The sequence below is a fragment of the Ambystoma mexicanum genome, chromosome 6p (assembly GCF_040938575.1).
Source record: "Ambystoma mexicanum isolate Mex_15411 chromosome 6p, UKY_AmexF1_1, whole genome shotgun sequence".
NCBI classification, from domain to species: domain Eukaryota; kingdom Metazoa; phylum Chordata; class Amphibia; order Caudata; family Ambystomatidae; genus Ambystoma; species Ambystoma mexicanum.
The window spans coordinates 374,425,802-374,451,509 of NC_090935.1; the positions used below are offsets into that span (position 1 = coordinate 374,425,802).

General features: G+C 44.0%; 1 protein-coding gene across 3 annotated transcripts in view; it reads left to right on the forward strand.

Annotated features, from left to right (window-relative positions):
* Positions 1 to 25,708, forward strand: part of WDR70 (WD repeat domain 70) — a 2,341,596-nt gene that overhangs the window by 978,180 nt on the left and 1,337,708 nt on the right. For all 3 annotated transcript variants that reach the window (XM_069627151.1, XM_069627149.1, XM_069627150.1), the window contains exon 8: positions 16,375 to 16,451. In XM_069627151.1, coding sequence (XP_069483252.1) covers positions 16,375 to 16,451 — 77 coding nt within the window. The remainder of the gene's footprint in view (positions 1 to 16,374; positions 16,452 to 25,708) is intronic.

Genomic DNA, 25,708 nt, shown 5'->3' on the forward strand with positions numbered 1-25,708 from the left:
CAGGGGGGACAGAGACGTGCCCCCTCGAACAGACCCCGGGGCAATCGAATTGCCCCGGCCAGTACGTCCACAATATGATGGTTTGTACTGGTTTCTGTTCATAATTTGGGACTAGCAAAGCCAATGGTGACTTTACATGCCCTGGGAGACAGTAGTCAGTCCCAGGGTATGGAGTCTATGGTGGGGGGTCACTATGACACCCCTGGGTTACGGCACTGAGGGTGCTGTGTAACCCACATCAAAAAAACACATGAGACTCTATGGAGTAAAAGACCCCATAGCCCATAAAACACATGGAAAGTTAAAGGAACACCTCAAATCATGTCTAAGAGTGGGAGCAAAAGAATCTCACTCTTAGCAGGAGAGAAAAAAATAACCCCAAAAAATCCAGCAAACCTGCTGGGGGACTCACTAGGTTTGGGAAATTAGCCTTACAGAGAATTCTCCCTAACACCACCTGATCAAAGAATTTTTCAAGGGACATCCCTGACATGACATCTCACCACTTTTTCCCGCCGAAGAAGACCCCAGTTTGTTGGGTGCAGTGGAAGGTCTGCCGGTGGGTTTCCCGGCACCAAACACCAAAGAAGGCGTCCTGATAGTCCAACCTTGGTTGAGGGTCCATTGTCCAGTCCAGTGGTTAGGTCCAGTTCCACAGAAGCCATCCAGAGGGCCGTGCTGTAATTCTGAAGCTCACAGTTGAATTAATGTGGACAGAGTTCATCTGACTAGAGTGTACAAGGTAGGCTCATGGTTCATGACCCTAGATACTGGTGGAATATGACATATATTGGCCAGTTATGATATGATATTTGCGAGATTTTCAATGTGTTCAGTCTACGTTTTATGTACAATGAACCAACAGCTACTGGTTAGCTTGGCCCAGCTGCATCACATGGCTTCATTAAATATATTTGCCTTCCATTCATAAAATCAAATGGAGTGTTTGCATCTCCTATTCGCTGTGCTGCTGGCGCTGTGTAAAATAAAATAGCAAGGGGGCCACGCCAAATGTTTTGCCCCGTACCACCTGCATAGCCCTCGAACTCCCTGCATTACTGCTAAAGCTATTGGCAACATCAACTTCCTTACCCTTCATAGTGGAGTGTCGTTACTGGATTGAAGGTTATGCTGTTTTTTATCAATAGGCTATGGATGAATGTGCCCCATTACGCCGTAGCACCTCATTTCACAGGTGTTCTCCCTAAAGGTTATTAAATTCCAGCCTGGTAGGTGTGTTTAATCAGTCTATCTGTTTGGGGCTATTATTGATAACGTTTTGTTATATGTATAAAGTTTAGTACACTTTTAAACTCTTTTCCACAGACATTGTAGGTCTCAATTAAAGAATTCTCGTTTTTGGATTGCCCTTTCTGAATAGGTGGTTGGGCAGTGTTAACCAATTTATTAGTTCTGGAAATATATTCGAGGAACTTTTCCACCCACGTTAAAACAGGTTTAGGCACTTTAGTGTAGTATAATATTGAGCATGTTTGCACATTACTCTGCCCCTATCCATTTACCAAAGTCTAGCTTCTTGTTTCATTCAAGAACTAAGAAAGCATATTTTAACATATTTCTTCAGAGGTAAAAAAAAGGGATGGCATGCATTAACAAACCTTTGGCAAGGCCAACAGTTCTGACTTTTGTGTAGGTGTAGGACAGGTATTTCCATGCATTGCCATACAAACACTTCAGGCAACAGCTGGCAAAGATGGCAACAGGTGATACATTCTTAGTACCCAGGCATGTTATGGCAGTGTCTGACAAATACAAGAGCCTAATTTGTTGGCTTTAACGATGCTTGTTTTTGTCAGTAACAGACATATTGCTTATAAATTAAGGGGCTGAACGAACATTTGGTTAATATATTTTTATCACAGCAGGAGATTATTTACAGCTGCAATTTAGCTATTGCATGTCAGAAGACTACTTAAAAATAACAGTGGCATACCCTAGAAGCACGAAGTGACCCCAGACCGTGGTGGGGCAAAGGGGGAGTGTTTTGAGTGGGAATAGGCAGAGGTAGTAAGTGGCAGTGGTCAAAGGGACTTGTGTGGGTGAGGGGTGGGTGGGTTAAATAACAGGTTGTTTCTCTTGTCATATCCCATCTCTCTATCTTCTCTTTACCTGCCAATAGTTTTGGCTTATAGGCAGCATTTAAAGCGTCACTTAATTGACAATAATACATCAGTTTGTTCTGGGAGTCGGTGGGCCCTAGGTACACCTGGACCACTTCAGTTCTATATCTGCCTGAAGGGGTCTGTTGTGCCATAACCTACAGAGAAGGCGAATGTACATTCCTTATTTTTAGGGGCAGGTCATTGGAGCGGACTAAAAGTCTGTGCTAGTGTTGGGTATTGGCTGATGCAGCAATCTAGTGAAACAGTTCCTTTAGAATACCATAAAGCTGTGTCAGTTTGGGGGGGAAGCATCCTAAAATCCCCTACTGTGAGTCATGTTTGCAAAGACTGGGGCTGAGATAGACAAAAAAATATTCAAAGCGATTAACATCGAAAAGAATGCTAACTGCTTCCCTCTGTTAAAACAGTGCTACAAAATAGCCATAACAAATAACATTTCGAAAGAGGGCTTCCTAAAGTGAACTGACCAGACAGGGTACACGTTCTCAGACTGCTCTTGTGAAAGTGTACGTTACTCCCAGAGTGACCCTTTGGCTGGTGGGGCAGTGTTATCTAATTGAGTCCCTCTTGCGAGAGGACTCACTATAAAAATAGCACAAAACAAGAATTCCTTCGACTCTATGCAGTTTCTTTTCATGATTACTGTGGCAGGAAAAGTAGCATTAACAAAACTGTCCGAATTATAATCAAACCTGTCTCATGTGGTTTTCCAGGGAGTTGCTGAGCCAACGGCAACACTCCCAACCTTTTAACTTATGCAAAGTGGCGGCGAGGGAAAGCACTTACACGAAATTGAGGTTCGGTGTTTGTGATATGATTTATTGGGCCAATTAAAAAATAGTGCTGGTCTACGTAGAAAGACAAGGCAGGAGGAAATGTGATCTTGCAACGAGTGCATTAATGGCCTAGTCACAGGTCTATCGTGTTAACTGTGGTGCCCAAACAACTCGACCCTTGACATCAACAATTAAATTCACGCCAATGATCGGCCATTACGTGTAGATTTGTCTGAGAAGCTAGCACGAAGTTTCCGTTACCTTGGAGCTGCACATATTATTGCGAGTATTTCCCACACAGAATTAATTCGTGTTTACATATTTCAGCATAATATAAATGTATATAGTATTCTATTCATCTCTAGGCATTTGTAATGTTACAAGTAAAATCTCCATAGCTTGTTTTTTTTTTAATTTATTGTGTTATGGTTATACAATTGCCTTTGACAAAAATTAAAATACATTTGAATGTCTAATATATTTTTATTAGCGATATAAGTTATGTATTACAATACATTTTAATTTCATATTTAACAAATCTACTAATCAAACAATGTAAAGCTAGTAAATCCAAATTCATCATTGTTTCCTAAACAGAAACATCAACAAAATCACTTAAAACAAATTTCTAATCATTGTAAATAAAGTAAAAATTGTCATACATCAAAAAAATTAAAAGATGAGTATGCGAGCAAAAGAAACATCAGTTCAACTCCAATTGCAACAATGGTAGAACAACAGTAACCACCAGAACCATGAGGTAGATTGTCAGGCGAAACAAAAGTGCTAAAAGACTCATTTGACATCAGAGCCAAAGGTTTTAAAATGTCCTTATTGATTGCTTCTGAGATGAGAACAGTGTGTATGTTTAGGCGGGATAGGCTTGAGAAGAAATACAGGGTCCCAGACATGGCCCCCTTGTTTCCAGATTCTGTTGTCTCAGCCGTGGGCAGAAAACAATCGGCAAAGCCGTTGTCTTCGTCTATGGTACCATCGGACCAGGAGGGGAAGAAACTGGACGCAATGGGGAAAGGGATCATATACACTGTTGCCAGCACCATTAAACCTGCTGGCACTCTGGCCATTTTGTCCTGCTATGACAAGGAACTATGGTATAAACAGCGTCCTATTCTGGACTTCTTACCTGAAGATAAGAAAGTGAAAGCTCTGGTGCTGTTCCAGGAAGGGAAAGTGGCCTTGGACCATGCGGTTACAGTGGCAGTGGACATCGCAGACACAGGTTTCCGGCAAATGGGCAACAGAGTGTCTCTTCGGCAGCAGGCAGGGCTCAAAACCACCAACTTCAGACCAGACATTTAGTCTAAAGTGTTGGACATGCCATTTGATGGTGAGAACCTGTTTGGCAAGACCGTCGATGAGTCTCTACAAGTGATCAAGACGGACACAGATACTGCGCGTTCACTGTGTACCCTGCAGAAACGATTGTTATTTTATTCCTCCAGACGAAAGTCTGGCATGTCCTCCAAGGGATAATACAACCTTCCCGCTCCACGACGCAAGAGGCGTACAGAGGTCGCTCACAGGCATATGGTAGCATAGGTCATCACTGGTGCCATCCGCAGGGCAACGCCCCGACACCAAAACAGGCATGAACCGGCTGTGGATTCAGGCCCCCACTTATGCACCCAGTAGAAGGCCGGCTGGCAAGGTTCGTCAGCGTGTGAAAGACCCACCACCACTGACAGATGGGTGCTGGACGCTCTCGGACTGGGGCACACCTTGGAGTTCCAACGCAGTTGTCCTTGTATACGTCTTGTGGTTCGACAAGAACAGCACGCATGAGGGCTACACCATGTTAAAAACGGATCGATGGAGCCTGTACCTCAGCGCCTCCGGGGCTCTGGAGTGTACTCCAGATACTTTCTGGTCTGAATGAAGACAGGAGTGCGGAGGCCGATTCTGGACCTGAGACGCTTCAACAAGTGAAGTCCCAGAAGTTCAGGATGGTCACGTTGCAGTACATGCTCGGCCAGCTGGAACAAGGCAACTTCCTGGCGTTACTGGATCTGGAGGATGCCTACTTCCACATCCCCATTCACTGGAAACGCCTCAAATGTTTCCAGTGAATGGGGATTCCTGCGGTTCGTAGTTCAGGGACGACACTATCAGTTCAAGGCACTCCCCTTCGGCTTGAAGTCCGCCCCAAGGGTCTTCACAAAGTAGTTGGCTCAGGTGGCGTTGCACCTATGTCTCGAGGACATCCACGTCCACTCTGATCTGGACGATTGGCTCGTTGGATCCGTCTCCTACACGCTGGTGAGCGAACACACGACAAGCACCGTCTGTCTGCAGATGGATCTGGGATTTTTCATAAATTATTCAAAGTTCTGCTTGGAGCCATCGCAGAACGCTCTGTTTCTGTGTGCCCGACTCAACACAGTAACATGTCTGGTGTCACCCCGGAAGAGAGGTTGGTAGCCATCCTGGGGAAAGCACAGCACCTGTCGGCGGCACGGTTGGCTACAGTGCGAGCCGTCAAGTCCATGCTGGGCATGATGTCCTCCTGCAGCAACCTCGTCCGCCTTTGCAGACTGCAGATGAGACCTCTCTAGGAGTTTCTGGATGCAAGGTGGCTGCAGTTCTCAGGATACTGGATGGACAAGATCATCATCAACAATGAGTTCTGTTATGCGATACAGTGGTGGGGCGTGCACCTTCACCTCTCAGAAGGGGTGCCTTTCCAAGTCCCTCCGCACCCGGAGACGGTCACCACGGATGCTTCCTTGGAAGGTTCGGGAGCCCACATCAGACAGTTACACACCAGAGGCCACTGGCTGGCAGAAGAAAAGGCTCTTCCCATCAATGTCCTGGAGCTTCAGGTCGTCTTCTGGGCCCTCAAGTCCTTCCTGCGTCGCTAAAGGGCAAGGTGGTGAGGATCTTCACGGACAACACCACAACCGTGTTCTATATCCGGAAGCAGGGTGGGACATACTCTCCTGATTTCTCCAAGGAGGCCCAGGAGCTGTAGTTCTGGGCTGTTCATAAGGACATGTTTGTCGTCACTTTCTACCTGGTGGGCACAAAGAACACCATTTCAGACTCGCTCAGCAGGGAACTACTTTCTTGCCTTGTGTGGGAGCATCACCAGGACCAGGTGGATCGTCTATTCCACAAATGGGGTCAGCCCCAGATCAACCTCTTCGTGACGGCGATGAACTCCAAGTGTCAGAGGTTCGCCAGCTGGTTCCTTCAGCTGATAAACACAAGGGATGCTTTCTCGTTCCTAGAGGAGGGACTCTTCCTTTACGCCTTTCCTCCATTCCTACTCCTTCTAGGAGTAATCAACACACTCACACAGTATCACTTCGGATGACCCTTGACGCTCTGGCGTGGCCGCGATAGATGTGATATGTGGCTTTTAGAACGTGCCTATCCACAAGTGTTTGAAGGCACAATATGGTGTCTGGACCTGCTACTCCTGTCGATGGCGCCGTCCATGAGGCTGCCGCTACTTCCCATCGTTTCTCCATAGGAGGAGGAGCGATTCTACACCATGACCCAGCGTCGCTGAACCTCGGGGCCTGGCTCCTGCAGCCCTAGAATTTGGACATTATTCTTTGTCATTGGAATGTAAGGACATCCTGGCCAAAGCCAGAGCATCTTCCACATTAAAGTGCTACAGCCATATATGGAAGCGATTCTCTGTATTATGCCTGGCGCAGAAGATCACTCCCCTGCGTGTCACAGCCCCGCAGCTCTACCATACCTGCTTACCTTGGCCAAGGCTGGACTGGCTCCCGCCTCTATCAAGGTGCACTTGGCCGGCATATCCTGTTACATCAGGACAGCGAATAGTTCTTCCCTGTGGTCTCACAGACTCATCACGGATTTCATCAGGGGCCTCTTGAGGACTTTTTCGCCAGTAAAGGCTGCGGCTCCTGCTTCGGAACTCAATGTGATAATAACTCATAGGGGGCACCCTTGGAGCCAAAGCATCTGGCTGCCCTGAAGTTCCTCTTGTGGAAGACTGCTTTCCTTGTGGCGATCACCTCAGCCTGACTGGTCGGGGAGATTCAGGCCCTTTCCTGCAAACTGTCATACTTTTCCTTACACGCTACAAGGGGGTTACTGCGTACACACCCCACCTTTTATGCCGAAAGTGAAGTCGGAGTTCCACCTCAATGAGCCTTTGGTGTTGCCTGTCTTCTTCCCGAATCCGTCATGGCCAGCGGAAAAGGCGTGAATTTGCTGGGCGTTGCTCATGCCTTGTAATTTTATGTGGCACGCACAAAGAGTTTTCGCAAAAAAACCTCTCCGTTGTTTTGTCAATTTTGGACCTGTGAATCACGGTATGGCTTGTTGAAGGTTTGCATATCCAGATGGCTCTCAGGCTGCATCATGCACTGTCATCAACTGGCTAATAGGCCTCTTCCGGGTTGCCTGAGATCCCACTCCACCAGTGCCATCGCAGCAATGACAGCGTTTCTCTCTGGTGTGCCCCTGCTCGACATCTGCAGTGCTGCTACATGGAGGTCCACGCAAATCTTCATGAGGTTCTACTGCTTCGATAGGGATTCCAAGGAGGAGCCCGGGTCGGCCAAGTGGTGGTACGCAACCTGTACACTTGAGGCGAGTCTGTTCCAGGGGTGAGTGTTTATTGCTTCTGTTGAGCCTTGCCACCTCCCGTGGTTTTGTATGTGTACTGCTGTATCATCGTATGTATGAGCATGTAAATCCATGCCAGACCCCATGCTGGAGAAGGTTTAAGTTACTTACCTGTTGTTCTCCAGCATGGGACAGGCATGGATTCACATGTGAACCCTGCCTCCTGCACTGCTGTGGCTCTTCATACTACCACTTGACGTGCTTACCAAATCTGAAAACGGCCACCAGGGATGGAGCTTAGGTAGAAGACTTGTCATTGGATGGGGGCAGTATGACCCAAAGGATAGTGATTGGTTTAGAGGAGAAATACAATATTTAAAGCTAAAGTGAAACTGTTTTTCTTTTACCGAAGATTCCTGCCTGACAACTGGGAATATTCATGAGCATGTCAATCCATGCCAGATTCATTCTGGAGAACAAGAGTTACAAATAAGTAACTTAAACCTTCTTGGCGTGTAATGCTTTGAATGAGAGGCCACAGTTAATCATAAATTAGATCTATTTTACATCGGGGAGAGTTGAGGCATGAACCTGAATGGGCTTCATGTCAGTCAGCCAATTCTGGACTGTGTAATGCTTGGTGGGGTTTGCTAGGAGACTGAATTCGGTCTTTGTCGGGTTGAACTTCTGGAGGTGCTTGACGTTCAGGCTTCATTAATGGACAGACAATTCTTCAATTGATGGATGTCTTATATGCAGTTGATCTTAAAGAACGAGCTTCCTGTCATCTCCTTATTGGTGTATCTTTATGTCAGTGTTGGTGAGGAGTTCCCACAGAGGTTCCATTTAGAGGGTGAAGTTGACCAGGGTTAGGATGGACCCCGCCATCAATAAGGGAAAGGTGAGTACAACATTGGTCTGTGTATTTGATTGGTCTGTAGCTCCATTGGAAAATGACACATCGCACACACACTTATTTCCTTTTGTCTCTTTCACATAAGGATGGCTCCAGGGTTTCTCTGGTTTCTTTTTCCCATGGCATTGCCTATTTCCAGATAACATGTGATCTAGGATAAATGGATATCTGTTGAATTATGGCTTCCTTTGAAAAGCCATTTACACTTATGGAATGCTTTCAGCTTTTGGGCCTGTGATATTCCGTGACCTGCGTCAGCAGAAAAAAGATTCTATTTGTCCTGCTTTTCTATACACAGTCATTTATGCATTCTAAAGTTAAACCATCACGCAAGATCATAATGTAAGAACACCCTATGGATTTAAGGATTTAAATGTTTTTACTTTGCTCTGTTGGTTTAAAATGAATCGCATGCTATTTTCCAGTGTAAAGTATCATTCTTACTTGGTATTTAATAGAACGAATTACATTTAATCACATGATGCACAGCAATCCTCTCTTCAGCTGAAAGCATGGTTCTCACCTTTCTCATGAGTATTGCAAGGCTATGTCTTTCTTTTCTTATCACGCTGTGCATTGTGGTGGGTCGGACAGAGGGTGGACATTCCAATGTTTCTATTTAAATAATAAGGAAAAAGGCCTATCTCACCCTATTGCTAACGGGGGGGGGGGCAAACCCACATAACTAAATTATACTAAAGGTGCTTATCTGACATCGTAAATTCCAAACGCAAAATGTCCTCATTCAGAATCTAAATCTACCTGACCGTATCAATAACAGTAACAACTAAAAGGGGGCAAAATAAGGTTTCTCTTCTGGCTGTCTCCCCTTGGCCATTTGTCTTTAGGCTTTTGTTCAGGGTTTCCTTGTTCCACACACATCTTCAATATGCAAATGTCTCTCTTTAGAAAATACGTTACTTATGGTAATCTCTTCTGACACTCTTGTTAGGCTTTCTTCATGAGCTTTTGTAGCTCCTCCCAACTGTTCAAAGATGTCTTCCTGAAAGTGCGACACATATCATTATTCTCTTTGAGATACTCTCTTAGTCACCTTTTTTTTTATTTCATGTAGTTTCCTTGTTTTATCAGGGTTGAGAGTTACCCAATCTTGGTATCTTTTTCATCCACTCTTTCTCTCCTTGCTTGGTTCACTCAGCACTCTGAACTTCTAATCCTGTTGATACGTTCTCATCCAGTGGGCTCTCCATTCTTCAACAATTGGGTGACCTTGCAGGAATCGCCACGCGCTCGGGTTATGTTCCTTTGCTTTCTCATTTCTTCATTTCCGGCTTCACATGCGTACCGCCCTCTGCATTTCTGTAAATGGCCGTGTCCAGCGAACAACGGCGGATGGGAGGCAGCCCCATATACGCCCTGCATAAGGGTGTTCACTTTGGGAATGGGAGTCCTGGTCTCCCAAGGGGTAGTCACTCCCAGTGAGGTCCCACTTGCCCAGACCCCTAGAGAGGGTCTTGCGGAGGGGGCTCACTTCTCTAGCTTCAAAGGGGGTGGCTCGCCCGTGGGGAGAAGGGACGAATACTCACGATTCGTCACAACATCTATAAATGAATGCATAGCCCTGTTACCATTTCTGCGCGTCTCCCCTTTCCCTCACTGATGTCTTGATTCCTCTTTAATTGGCTAGTTATTAGCTATCCCAATAGAAATGCACCACATAATTTCCCAACACATTCTGCACCTGCACCACCATCTTTGCAGCTTCACCCTTTATCTTCCTAATGCCATTTATTGTTGCGCTCTCTGCGCCCTAGCAAGTGTTCCATTTTAAGAGACCAAACTGTTACATGCGTAGAGTTGATGAGACTCGGAGGCCTTTTCTGCCTTTGCATTGTATTTTTCTTCAGAGCTGCCAAGGCACTGCAGCCTACTAGCTTTCAATAGTGGCTTCCACTTTATTTGCTACCGATCACCAGCTCTTCTATCGGATGCATTTACCTTGATTGTTACTTGCACAGCTAATGCCATACTCCATTACTCTCATTCCGTAATCTCAGTAGCCTGTGAGACCCACTAGAAGGCTCACCGGCATCAATGGAGGCGAGGCACTGCATGCTATGTAGCTTTTAGTCTCCTTTTAGAAAGTTAGGGCAGCTCAGAATAGGATGGTAGTTGAGGGTTTCAACGAGTTTAAGGCCAGATGTTTTTGATGTTATAGTGATGGTCTGTTTCGAGATACAATGTTTTCCGTTAGCAAGTAGTTGATTGATGGGTTATGCAAGGCAAACATTTAAGGCAGCAATAAAATAACTTTAATGGCGATTTCTCATTTCATCTAGCTGCATCTGTCTGATTGTTTGGGAGTGGGAGAGTCGTGAAACTGGCGTACATTTGAGAGTCTAGACTTTGTGTGCTTTATTCTACTGAGACGAGTTCCAATTGGCTTTATTGAATTAAGTGATTGATTACTGAAATATTTTAGGTGCAGGACTGTAGCAATGCTTTAAATGTGTTCGGAATTCCGGAACTCAGACAGGATCAGCATTGTGTATATCCCATGTGCCTCTTTTTTTGCAGAGATTGGTTAGGGGGGAATGTGCCTTTGTTGTCATATATTTCCAAGGCCTCTTGAAGCTCCTTTGCATTTCACTTGTGGTGGTCTGAGCCATGGACCCTGACATTTTTCCAGTACATTAGTGTTTATGCCGACAGTCATGCTCTGGTACTGGTTTCTGAGGAGGCGAACATGCTTATAGACCATGTTAACAATTTTGAAGGATATCCTAAAGAAGCATGTGTGCCATGCTCAGCAGAAGACAACTTGGTCTGCCTTTTTTGTATGGTGGTTCCATCCTCAGGGATCCGTGCTGGTTGGTGCTGTTTTGAAGCTAATCGCAGAGTGTTAAGTCTAACGAAATTGAGTGCATTTCAAGACCACTGAAAATGTGCAGGTGGATAACAATGCATAGATTTACGTCCGTAACTTACCAAGATTAGAGTCTTGGTGTGCCAATGGCTGCTACGAATGTAGGAATCTTAGTGACCCTCTGATTGTAAACTATACCAAAGACTTGATGGAGAGCGGAGGTACAAGGAGACTTCTGTTTGCCAAAGTCTGATCCAGTTGCTTTAGTTAACATTAAAAGGAGGAATCCTTCTAAGATGCCATCTACAGATTTATTATTTACCATGGCAATTAGAGATTCTTCAAGGTCATTTTTTAAAGTAACCGCAACCACATCATTATCACACTTCGACTCCACGAATATGTCTAAGCACACTGAAACTACAGCAGTGGTAGTTTGGCACAGTATGAAAGCATGTGAATACAACATTCACTATGAATAGGTTAGAAACTGGTGATGCAAGAGTGGAATGCATGGTTCTATTACACTGTGTTAAGTGATCAAAAAGGTGCAGAGGAGTCCTGCGGATGCCACTGGGGATTTAAAAGCCAGGCGTTCGTATGGTAGCAGAATTTACGGCGTTGCCGTTGGTGGATAGGGAGAGGGAATGTCATTCTGTTTGCAGATTTGAGTAAGATGTCTGCATAAAGAATCCACAATCACTGTAAATACCTATTGGATTGTTTAATTAGATTTTAAATCAATATAAAGTACTGTTTATTTTATGGTGTTATAAAATATAATAAAATACAAATGCAAATACATTTAAAGATACATGCTTAGGTTGGATTTCACATTTATGTACATCTATGTATGCCCTTTGATAAATACCATTGAAGAAAATGTTAAGAAGTGGAGTAGGTTTTTTTTGTGTAATGACGCTGTGATTTGAGACAGTTTACAGATTGGATTGTTTCTTTCTGTTCCTAGCCTAGAGATTTGTGTATGTGCTGGAGAGCACTCTTCCATTAAACACATTGCCACTCTCAGATGCGTAATCCTCTGAAATCTTCTCAGTAGTTAATATTGTTTTCTTGGATCTTTTCCAATAGTTTTCATTGATTGATTCACATTTTGGATGAAGTACGTAGTTAATGCCCCGTCCCTTGCCTTATTGTTTAATCCAAATCGAGTGTCTTGTATTTACATTGCCAGGTTGGAATCCCTTGAGTTTAAACATGCTGGTCTGCAGTAGTTGCTTAACTTTTGTTTTACGTAAGCATTGTCCTTTTGGACTCCACGGGTGAATCACTCCCACATGGCCAGCTGTATCTCAGACGATGTTGTTAGGTAATGCCATAGTAATAGCTTCAAATACTGAATCATTGTCAGAAACGCTGCATGATCACAAGTGCAGGATTTTCCCGTGCACACTTGTTTTTCTTGTAGTCCTCCGTGCATTAAATACATTTGTTACCCTAGTGGTCTAGCGAAATTGTTTGCGTTTTGGCGCACTTTGAAACTGTCCATATTAACAGACCGTATGTTGTGATTACATTCATCTAACTGAATACTATTTTTTCTCTTTGTTTTCATGGTGAACGTAACCTGGTAATGTTATCCAAATGTTAACGGCTTATTCCTCACATACCAATGTCTTGTTGGCCACAATCCCCCCCCCCCATGTCCTGAGTAGGTAATATTTTGGTATTGTTATATTCCGGTGGTCTCCTTTTCCCTTTATATGCAACCCAGTTCCTATATCTATCTGGCTTTATACCACGAAATCATTCTTCTTCACCATCAAACACCTTAGAATCATTTTCATCATGCAGGATTTTTGTTTAGTTTGTGCCATACTCTGCCTACATCCATTTTGATGATTGGCAGCTCATGGACAAAGGAGGACTGTCTAGCAACCCAGTCATCTAGTATAAGTGTGTCAAATCTACAGTCTGTGCAGAGGACGGTGCAGCTCATCTTCAACTACACATAGGCACTGAATCACCTGATCAAATTGGGAGCTGGATTCCTTGCAGCTAGCTTCTGTCTGCTGCCTACATTTCTGGGGCACATCCTGAGCATGATCCAATAGTGAATGGGTACAGACCTGGCACTTGTTTGTAGGGCTATCGGTCGATACCCCCTTATCAGTGACATCTAACTTGGCCACAAACCATCTCTTGCAGCATGTGTGTTAAAAAGAGGCCCAATACCTGGAACTTGAGTGGTGAGGAGCCCATAAAGATTTTAGAATTTTGGGAGATACATGCATTTCTTGAGAGAAGTCATCCAAAGAACCCCTGATCAATCGTTTTATTTTTTATTTTAAGCGTGGTGAAGTTTATGTAAACCTTTAACACTGTGTATATTAAAAAAACATTCACAATGAGGGCAAATTAGTAAAAACAGCATCATTATTAATCATACTGACTTCTAAAAAGATTTACAATCCAAAGCATTAAAAATATTTGATCAATAAACAAAAATATAAAGGTGCAAATATAACAGGAATCCATCAAACATTTAAACAACGGTTCCAGTAGCTTCAGTCTTTAATATACTATCATTATGAACAAAGATACCCAGACTCTGAGTTCGCAAAAACATCTAATGAGTCAAAATGTAGAATTGGAGCTGCAGTTTTTCCTGGTGATGGCATGACAGATATTCTGTTGGTTCACGGGGATTTCTGTGTCCCCAACACCTCAAGAGTGCCCTGTAAATTCATTCTGAACATCTTAAACATTCTCCCTATATTTTTATCAGGAAAACAAACAACGTATGGCTGCAGCTGCAAATAGTTTACAAATATCTTCATGTTCCCTTCCTAACGTCTTCATTTGAAGGATTATTACACTATTTTGCCAGTTCCACATTGTTACTTAAGGATTAACTACTTAAACAGCAGAGAAGATGGGGGGTGGTCTGAAGACCAATTTTATTTGCATTGTATGTGGTCATTGGAACTCTAAACTTCAGTGGTGTACCCAAATGCTTGTTTTTTCTTTGTGGATATTTTTGACTCTTGTATCATGCTGTGCCATTTTCATCCCGAATCCTGTCTTGCATTTGCTGTTCCCTGCAAACCTTATGTGGTATCAGACTCTGAAACTGCATTAGTCTCTTCCCCACTTGCCTCCCCTCTCTTTCTCATTGATCACACTGTTCTCTCCTCTTCTCCCCTTCTTCCTTTTCACTTTCTCCTCTCCCCCTTATTTACTCTATGCACTTACTCGATCACCATTGTCCTCGGACATAGTATGATTGCTACATTGTTTGTCTGCCACCCCCCCTCTCGTTTCTCTTCCTCCCTCTTCCTCTCCAGCACTATCTGAATATCGTCAGGCCTAGTACGATAGTCGCTTGTTTTGTTCCTCTCCTTCCTTCTCCTCCCCCTCACCCACTCCTCTTGTAATCCTCTGGCTCTATCAGAAATGTTGTCGGGCCTAGTATGTTAGATACCTGTCTGTTCCCTTTCCCTTTCCACCCACCTCCTCCCTACCCAATATGTGTCTTAGCTCTTGTACTATATGAAATGTAGCAAGGCTGAGTACGATAGTACATTTCACAGTCTTATTGTTCAAGGCCTTGTAAAAATGTTCACTGTTTGAATTTTTCTTGTGTTCCCTCCCTTGCCTTGAAGCGCTTTGAAACACATTGTGTATAGGCGCTATACAAATAATCATATCCACCCCCTTATTAATAATTAATTTGTGTTAAAATGCTACCACATAGGTAAGCTAGTCGTGTATTTTGAAAGGATTTTCAAATGTTCAAGCATAGCACTATTTTTTAATTGACGCCTATGCTGACAGTAATGTTAAACCCAATTCAGTTCTAATATGCTGTATAGCGGGTTCCTGCAGGCTTGGACAAAGCAGGGTTCCACAATGTTCCTTAAAATCATTATAACCATCTTGTTGGAGAGCACAGTCTAGTTTCTATTCCATATAAAACTGTAGATATAATTTTTACTTTGGGCTATTGGGTGTCGCTTGCTCCACCTATAAGCCAAAACTATTGCATTTGAGTACAGACATGGAGAAATGGCATATGAGGAGGAACAAAAAGTTTGTAAGTGGTGTTTGGTTATTTACCCACCCATTCACTGAGCATGGCCATGCTAATCTCACCATTCCCACTCAGTCCCAGCACCTCCCGCCCAAAACAACTCCTCTTGGGAACTCTTCAGCTTGCTTTAATGAAGCCTTATCATCCAACTTTGCACTCGAAGTGCATGCCAGTGTTTTTTCAAAGCAGTCTCCTAAAGGTTAATGACTTAATTGGGGGTGTAAACCCATCTTCTAGTGTAATTAAAATGTCTTAACCAGGTCTGACTTCTTCCACTCTATTTATTAGCACTATGCTTGTTCAATGAAGTACTGTTATACACAGGCCACAAGTGCTGGCTTTGCCAATGCTTGTTGTTAAGCATTGGGCATTTGCCATGCACTGCTCTTAGATGACCATGTACTTGCACAATTTTGCACCCGCTGCCATCAATGCCCAGTTTAATACCAGTACAGCAGTGCCTGGCAAGTGTTTTTCCCATCCCTACACAAAAGTCCAAACTGATGGCATGCAGCATTTTCTTGTGTAGCTTAAGCTATTGGTTTGTGTCTGTTACCAGAAGAGGAGGCAAGTGTGCTTCTAGGAGACTTGCTGTCTTGATTCTGACTGCCAGTGGCTGGAAATGATGCTGTGGTAACTTTAGTCTCTCTCCAACTCTGGTCTGTTATAACATGGAAAAATCTCTTACTCGCAGGCAGGTGGCACCAGGAGCCGAGATGTTCAAAATAACTTAACTTAATTTGCAATCGGTTGCATTAAATCAGTTACTTACCCCATGTCAACATATGTACAGAAGAGTAACACACCGATCCATCCTCAGGAGCTCACAGATCGGCTTTTAGTAGCACATTAAGAATCATACATGCATCACTTTCACCCAACATTCTCTGAGCTGTCACTCATCACCACTCGTTAGCATTCCACTATCATTTGGGTTGGACGAGTTAGACAACACAACTTCTTACAACATACAGACATTTTACAAAAAACCAAACATAACACAGTCCTCCTTATGTGTGTTTATAATGATGTTTACTAAATCCAGATGAATAAATGTAACCTCTATATTTCCCTTTGCTTGTTTTTTATAGGGTCACACATCAATGTTGCATAATGGATGCTGGCATCCAAAAATAAAGGAAGAGTTTTTAACGTGCTCAAATGACGGGTGAGTGATAATTTCCAATTTATGACGACTTTTTAGGCATGCAGGTGCTTTTAATTTTTTCATGTTAAGTGTTGTGCATGGATCAACTCATATTATTAAGATTGGTGTAACAGGTTATACTTTCTAAGGTGGCAAATAGCAACAATCCTTCATAAAAAAATTGTATTCAATTTAAAATTTAAGCAATTGTTAAAAAAAAAAGTATAAAATCACTGTACATTCGGTTGCACATGCCTGCTAATAACAAGGTAAAAGAAATTCTATAGGAATACATCAAAACCGATGAATGGATTTTGTTTCAAAACGAAGTGGATACTTCAGAGCATACTATCCATGCATACACTGGTCACTTAGTTGACGTATACTGTTAATTTGAGCCTCTGTTGAAATCCAGAGGGTTACAGTTTCTGTTATAAGGATTTTAGTACTGAACATTCTTCATCAGGAGGGTGAGTGCAAATCAGATTCCTATTTCAGCAAGTCTAACTGGAAAATAAGTTAAAACAAGTACAACCTCTAGGGTTAAAAGAGAGAACAGTTGAGTAGTAGAACTTAGAACCTCATGCCATAGGTTAGTTTACCTTAGTAGGTTCTTGTGGGGGCGAACAACTACTTTATTCAGTTGTTGGAGGGCTTACTAGTAGTCCCACGTTGCTAACTGCAAGAAAAGTGTACAAATGGCCTTTCAATCACATGTATAGTGCTACCGCACTCTATCAGTTAGTAGTAAGGAAGACATAAATCAAAGTTTAAAAACAGGAGGAGAACCCACCTTATAGCTTAGTGTGGCTGTACTGTAGGGCTTCTCAGTTCGCAGTATAGTCTCAATTGAGAATGTGATTATAGCGCCTCAGGTGAGGGTGAGGTGCGCGATCAGGGGCAGATATCCTTAGTTTCAATTATCCGGTCGTCCAGTTAAATCGAGAGCCAGGCAGGGGATGAATCAAACAGGCCTATAACAGTAATAAGCATGTGGCCATTGGTTAGAGGCTAACATTCGCTCAGGATGAAATTACAGAGTCAGTATAGTAAGTGTGTTCCTAAGGGAAAGCGTAAAGGAAAAGTAACTTTTACCTCTTGATTTGTAGCGGAGAGAACTGAATTCCTAAAGATTGGGTTAATATCCTCGTGGCTGATTAGTAGTGCTGAAGTCTGCTACTGCTGCTTCAGCGGCGTCAGTACTGAAAAAAGGCATCAGATAGAGCTCACATAGTTATGAACATTGATTTAAAATGCACAAAGAGCAAGCAAAAGTTAGAACAAAAGATAAGTGCAAACAAGAGAGAAACATTGTTAAACCAAAAATACATTTAGAGTGAACAAATGGAATAGATATTATTGTGGTGGAAACAATACAGAAAAAGTTAAAAAAGATACTTCATTCGGTGTATCCACCACTTACATGCACTAACAACATCACTCTTTTGTTTTTAGAGATGAATCGTCTAACTAGTTGTACATGTAGATGCACTTGTTGTGTATGTCTGCATGATCGGGATCTGATAATTTCTGAATTTATTAACTTGCCAAGTATGCCAACGTGTTTGCCTGAGTTTCAAAATATTAAGCACAGAGCTTCCTAAACTGATAAACCACGACCGTATTACACGCAAAAAAGAAAGGAGAATTAATGTGGTTTAGGTGAAACTCTGTTGCACGTTTCTGCTGGCCGGAATAGGCGGCATCGGAGTTCAACCTTCCTCTGGGCGAAAAGAATGACCTCAGTCTCCTAAAATGTAGGTAGAAATGGGGGAGGGGGGCAAGTAGAAAAAAAACAGAAAAAGAAGGGGAGTGTCAATTAGGTATAAAGGACACAACTGCAATTTATTTGCTATTAGCATGCATGTGCAATTGAATGTACAGTGATTTAATACCTTTTTTAACCATTGTTTAAATTGAATAAAATTGTTTTTTTTTTATTGAAGGATTGTTGATATTTGCCACCTTAGAAAGTATAACCTGTTGCACCAAGCTCTATCTCATTAATAATATTAATATTAGTTTACTCCTTCCCGGAACTAGATAGTTTACACTACATATGGATGTTTGTTTTGTGTTAACCGGGATTCCTCTGATATCACTAGTGCATAGATCAACATCATATGGTGTGTGGGCTCATGTTGCTACAGAAAGAAAGAAAACAACTTGGAGGATGTTTGTTATTATATTGGTACAGTGCTAGACAGCACACTGTTTGTGTTTTACATGTTCACATGTGCAATTTGAAACACGTGCGGTCAAGTGATATGCCAAGCTTGACCACACGTCAGTCACCCAATAGATCCCCGGAATGCAAGGTCAGCAACTTGGCTCCTAGACTACATCTTCTCCTTGTGAACCAGATTGTTCTTAACCCATTGTAGTTTATTGCTGTAAGCTACACCCTGATATTTATGTTAGCCCCAAGTGTTTTTTTTATTCAGTTTATTAGCTCAGAGCTGACCACTTAAAACATATTTTGAAATTGGAACTTCGAATGGATGGTGTCCTCCCACGTATTCCTTATCTTTGATATTTCCCAATATCCAGCATTGTTGCTTCGGAATTTTATTTTCAGCAGGGGGCGCTGTGCGTTGATGCCTGCCGACTCGGTGTCCCTCAGAGGCGTCCGTCTCGATGTCAACGTCACTGCTGGTATATGTAGCATGTGAATCGCCCGTTGGCCTCTGTTCCATTTTTCTGCGCTTACGCTTCGGATGCGGAACGCCTCGTTCCTTGACAGAAATATCTTTGACACTTATTCGAGAAATAGCATCCATTCTTCGAGCAGAATAACAATGGCTTGGTCTTTGGCGTTGTCCACCCCGAGATCCGGCTTAAAAAAATGCTGTGACTGTGGTGCGACGATGTACGTGACAGACCCTCACAGGATCGTCCTGGGGTAGACTCACCCGTTATCAGAGTGTGAAGACTGCCTTTCTATGACAGCCAAGGCCCGGAGAGAGCATAGAGGGAAGCTGGTGGCAGGTAGGACCCAAAAATCCCCTTCCACTATGTCAAAAGAACAAAACAATTCAGACGAGTTGAGAACAGTTTCTCCTCGTCGAAGAAAGAACAAACATTCCCGGTCATGATGTGGTTCACACCATCCGTCGACACAGAAAGAAACGGCGCCATATATCGCCATCTTCCTCATCTACAAGTTTCTCACCGGAATGGGTTGTTTGCCCCACTAAATCTAGTTTCGATTATGGATGTTAAAGGTGTTCGAGAATGCGGCCTTGCCCCTTCGACTGCTCCCAAAACACATGCTCCGGTCGAAAGACCTCTTAAGCACAAGAGCTGTGCGTCTTCGGACCCGGTGGATAAGACTCCTCGAGAGCGATCAAAAAAATCCCTCGAGTTGAGAAAAAATCCCCTTGAGGACTGACCCATCAACGCCATTGACGCAAAAAGACTCAACACCATCAGTGTCATAAGGTGCATCATCAACGTCATCAGCGCTGATAACTTTGGAGAAACCATCTACGCTTCGAGAGTCAACCTCCTCGATGCCACATATGCCGATGTCTTTAGCGCAATTGTCGAAGCCATCGACAAAGCAGTCAACGATTTCGACTCCCCTCACCACAAATATCATGACAACTACACTGGAAAAGACATGCACGTCCTTGCCACAATCTGATTTTTTTCAAATCCCTCTCTTCCATTCATGAAGATGCAGAGGAACCTTTGGGTTAGAATATGGAACACCATCAGTGCCTGAGGCATTGATTTCAGAAGATTCATTTATTAAAAACGTACAGGAATACCTTCATGAGGCTAGTAGAATAGACACCTCACCAGAGGTTGAATTTGGCAGGGCTGACCCAGGTGAGCACGCAGACATGACATACACGCAACTGATGTCAAGGGTTATGGAGTACATTGGGTGGTCAAGACCTGCACCAATCTTTGAACTTACCGATATCATGGACAGAGGGCCAAACGAGGACCCAATTGAACCTTTTCATCAAGCCTTACAGAGGCGTTTGACTACTAACTGGGAAGCACCAGAGAGCATTCCGACTGTCAATAAAAAATTGACATCAAAGTACAGAATTTCAAGCTCTGACCCATATTACCTGTCCAAGCATCCTAGGCCTTAAAGCCTGGTGGTTTAGGCGGCCACCTCCACGAGTAGGCAAAATACCTATCCTTCAATACCTCAGGATAGGGACGACAAGCGTCGCAACTCCATGGGCAAAATATTTTTCAGCCGGGAGTATGGCCTTAAAATCGGCCAGTGCTACGTGCACATTAGCAAGGTTTACACACACACTTTGGGAGTACATTTCAATGGCGGCTGACCATGTCTTCACTCCCAAGACTGCAGTAGGAGGTAGATTGTCACAGCATCTGACAGAATGGCAGGCTATTACATCAGATGTATGGGCATTGGAAACAGTTGCCTAAGGTTACTGCCTCCTGTTTTTGCAAAAGACCGGGGCACAACTATTTGACAGTTCCAGATCTGCTCGTTATGCAGGAGATTTTAACGCTGCTAGAGAAAGGTGCTATAGAATCAGTACTTGTAGTGCAGAGGAACAAGGGTTGGTACACCCCATATTTTCTAATAGGTCAGGGCATTAAGACCCATCTTGGACTTAAGAGACTTGAAAAAGTTCCTCAGGAAGGACAAGTTCAAGATGGTAACCCTTTCTCAGATCCTTCAGGCCGTCCAGATTCAGGATTTGATGGTATCATTGGACCTTCAGGATGCTTACTTTCATGTGCGGATCCATCTCAACCACAGACAGTACCTGAGGTTCGCCATTGGTGGTTCTCGTTATCAGTTTTGAGTTCAAACATTTGGGCTGACCTCCGCCTGAGGATTTCACCAAACTGATGGCGGTTGTGGCAGTGAGTCTCAGGAGGGGTGACATTCACGTTTACCCCTAACTAGACAATTGCAGTTCCCCAGAACAGGCCTTGGATCATCTCAGCTACACCTGCCACTCCCTTCACAAGCTGAGCTTCTCCCTCAACTTCAAGAAGTCCCACATGATACCATCACAAAGACTCCAGTTCATCGGAGCAGTCCTGGATGCATCCCTGGGAAAAGCCCTGCCACCAGAGGTGAGGTCTCAAGACATTCTGCAGATGATAATCAAATTGCAGAATGCCCAGCATCTACCAGCCTTTGATTTTCTAATCTTGCTTGGCCTCATGGCATCCTGCATTATTCTGGTGCCAGAGGCTCGCCTGAGAATGAGATATCTCCAATGGGCTCTCAGGACTCAGTGGTCACAATTCTCAGGAAGAATGTCAGACCTCCTACAAATTCCAAACAGTCTCTCGCTGGATCTTCAGAGGTGGGCCTGTCAGGAGAACATTTTGAAAGGAGAACCATTTTGGCAACCATAGCCGGAGATAACAGTAGTGACGGATGCCTCACTCACGGAGTGGGGAGCCCATACCAACGATTTGACAATCAGCGGTCGTTGGTCTCCATCGGAGTCCAAACTAAATATCAACCTTTTAGAGCTGAGGGTAATCAGACTAGCGCTGAAGGTCTTCCTGCCATCTGTACGGGGAAAGAATGTCCTGATAATGATGGACAACACAGTGGCCTTGTACTTCCTCAACAAGAGAGGTGGTGTAGGGCGACTACCACTGTGCAGGGAGGCAATGAGCTCAGGTTCTGGGCAATACAAGAAGGAATCTCTCTATCTGCAGTTCACCTAGCCGGAGAGAAGAACACGACGGCGGATGCTCTGAGCAGGCAAAGCACAGTCTCCCACGAGTGGGATCTAGCTCAGGAAGTCCTTCAAGAGATCTTCAGCCTTTGGGGAACCAGTCAAGTGGATTTGTTTGTGACCAGTGCCAACCGGAAGTGCAAACAGTACTGCTCAAGGGAATTTTCCCCAAGAGGAGCTCTAGGAGACGTGTTCGTAGTGGACTGGGAATTTCCACTCCTGTACGTGTTTCCTCCAGTCCCCGTGATTCCTTGCGTAAACGGAAGGTTGAGAATGTTCAGGAAATCCATTATCCTATTTGGATTGGGCCAGGAGGACGTGGTACCTGGACCTTCTGGACATGTTCAATCTGCCCACCGATATGTCACGAATAGAGAGGACCTTCTCTCGCGAGAAGAGGGCCAGATTCTCCATCCAGATATCAGGACGCTCAGCCTGGTTTCTGAGAGGCTGATATACAAATGGAGATTTTGCTTTTGGCCAGAAGGCCAGCAACTAAATCTTGGAATAAGTTCTGCAGCTGGTGTAGAGATAAGAATGTTGACCCTTTTACATGTAATACACCAATGGTGTTATCCTTTTTATTACATCTGGCAAATCTGGGGCTCCAGATTGGTACCATCAACGGATATTTGGCAGTGCTTTCTATTTTTAAATGCACTTCAGAGGAAGTCTCTTACTTTAAGATACCTCTGATAGCACAATTCTTAAAGAGACTGACAAATGTGTTCCCTTCAATCCCTTTTCAAGTCCCACTTTTGGATCTCAACTTAGTGTTAAACTTTTTGATGGGATCGCCTTTTGAGCCCTTTCACTCCTGTCCTTTGAGGATATTAACCCTAAAAACCATCTTTTTAGTAGCAATTACATCTGCTCAAAGGGTGATTGAGCTACAGGCTTTATCCTGCAAGCCTCCTTATACTATCTTTTATAAAGACAAGGTGGTACTGAAAGTGAAGCCCACTTTTCTCCCACAAATGGTCTCTGACTTTCATCTCACTCAGAAGATAACATTACCATCCTTTTACCCTCCTCCACATCCTGGGAAGGAAGCGGAAAGGCTTCACAGGCTTTACCCTAGACTTTCACTGAGCTTTTACATCTCCAGAATGATGAGATTAAGACAGCATGACCAGTTATTGGTGGGCTATTCAGGTCACACATTTGGGTTGGCTATTACCAAACAAACCCTATCCAGATGGATTTTACTAGCAATAATAGAATGCTACAAACTAGCGGGAAAAGATCCTCCAGAACACTTAGGAGCTCATTCGAACAAGGGCATGGCAACTTCGTCTGCTTTGCAGAGGGGAGTTCCAATAAGGGATGTGCAGTTTCTGCAACTGTCACATGGTCGTCTGTACACACCTTCACTAAACATTATAGTTTAGACTCTTCTTCGGGTCAAGAGTCTGCATTTGGCAAAGCAGTGTTGCATTCAGTGCATTCACAACCATAACAAAAATCATGTCGTACTAAATTCTACTCTCTCCTCCCAATTACTTAAACTGCTTTGGGAGTGTATCAAAGATAAGGAATACGTGGAAGGACACAATCCATTTGAAGAACAAGTTACTTACCCCAGGATGTTCCTCCCACATATTCCTTATCGCCCCTCCCAACCTAGCCCGTAGTAGAATTTCTCTTGCGGTTGCAGTCTACGCTCTCTCAGGGGGAGTAACTGTCGGACACAAGATAAATGCCTCACTCGTAAAAACGGAACTGAGGCCAACAGGCCCTGCGCATGCTACATATACCGGCGGTGACGTCGACATCGAGACGGAAGCCTCAGAGGGACATTGAGTCGACCGACATTGACGCACAACGCCCCCTGCTGAAAAATATTTTCCAAAGCCGCAAATCTGGATATTGGGAAATATCAAAGATAAGGAATACGTGGTAGGAACATCCAGTCGAAAGAACGTTACCAGGGCTAAGTAACTTGGTCTTCTACATTTTTTGTCATTGGGCCTCCTCATTACGTGTTGGGCAGTGCGGGAAACAAGTGGCAGTAATTCCATTACCACTACTTTTCCAGCACGCCAAACTACAAGTTTACCGGTGGGTGTTGACTGACTCATCTCCAGCCAAGAGATTCGGAGGTAAATCGGGTCCCAACTGGCAAAAAACAGCCAGTATTACTGGTGCCAGTAATACAGGCAATTCCACCCCCCACCCCATGGAGTGCAATGGGACTACATGTAATGGGTAATTACCGCCTTTGCTGGAACCTGTAATGTCCCGGAAATTCCGTGATATCAGGTGCCAATAACGAAGTAATCTATTTCCCGGTATCCCGCCAGAATTACCGGTGGGATCCCAGGAAACCTATAATTACCCTCATTGTCTATTCTATTTGTTTGCTCATCTTGTTTTCAATTCCTGGGGTGCTAATGGGCCATCTTCAAGATGGTGGCTTGCTGAATAGGCTCAGCCAAACCCAGTAATTTTCCTGATTAATGCTTTTATAATCCATGCCCTTGATTCATCTTTAGCCTGGTGTTTTTGGTTGGATAGTGTGACGTTTTCCATAATCTCTTCAACAACTAGTGAAAGTGTGGGTTTGGCGTGGGTGGTGGTGCAACCTGGTGGACAGTGGATTAGGTTCTTAGCGGGGTACCGGCATGCCTAAAGGCCTGCCAGCGTCCGTGGTTGGTCTGCTCTGCAACCTGCTTCTATTAAGCTGGTTCGGTCCTGGTCCTTTTAGTAACCTTTAAATCACCTGGTATGGCACTGCTGCCTCCAAGCTTGAGCTGCATGCCCTGCTACTTGACTGTCAACACCTGAAGTCTGTGACCACATATGGGGGTAGGGAGCCTGGGAAAACATCTGCGACTTTGGCTAGGTTGAAGGCAACAGCTGTGGGAGGGTGAGTATTAGTTTTCCACTGAACAGTCTGATGTCCCTTATTTGACCCTGTGTGTGGTTAACTGTGTATGTGTGACTGTGTGTATGGGTGACAGACACCCAGAGGGTGCAGGGTCAGGGGATGATGCCCTTGTTTCCTCCATAGCAGTGGAGGCCTAGGACAGTTAACTGTCTCTTAAAGAGAAGCCAAACTAAATGAAACAAGGGTAACCATGGAATTGGTGTTCGCAGGCCTTTGGTGCTTGTCAAAGTTAAGGAACTATCAGATGTTTACCGGAGAAGTGTAGAACGCTCCCGCATAGAGAGCGGAGTGGCAAAGGAGAGATGCAGGTCCCGACCACTCCTAACGTGGAGCTCTTTGTGCAGTGTGGTGAGGAAATCGAACTTCTCATCCTAATATGTGGGGCAAGCAACCCACTGGTACTGGGCTGGTATCTTCGCTATCCACTGTACCTTCCAGTGGTAGCTGAGGAGGTATCCCGCCAGTTTGCTTACCTTACAGTAATGCTGTATGGCCTTGAGCCAATAAGCCAGATCAACACCAGCAAGTGTAAACCCTGAGACAAAGACCCAGCAGGCATCTGTAAACTCAGCTTCCTAACACCACATTGAGCAAGGGTAAAGATTACCATCCTTGTGATGTTTCATCGGCCACTAACTCCCGTTAAACACTGCTGAAACTAAAGCCCTCGTCTGACCTATTAAGTATAG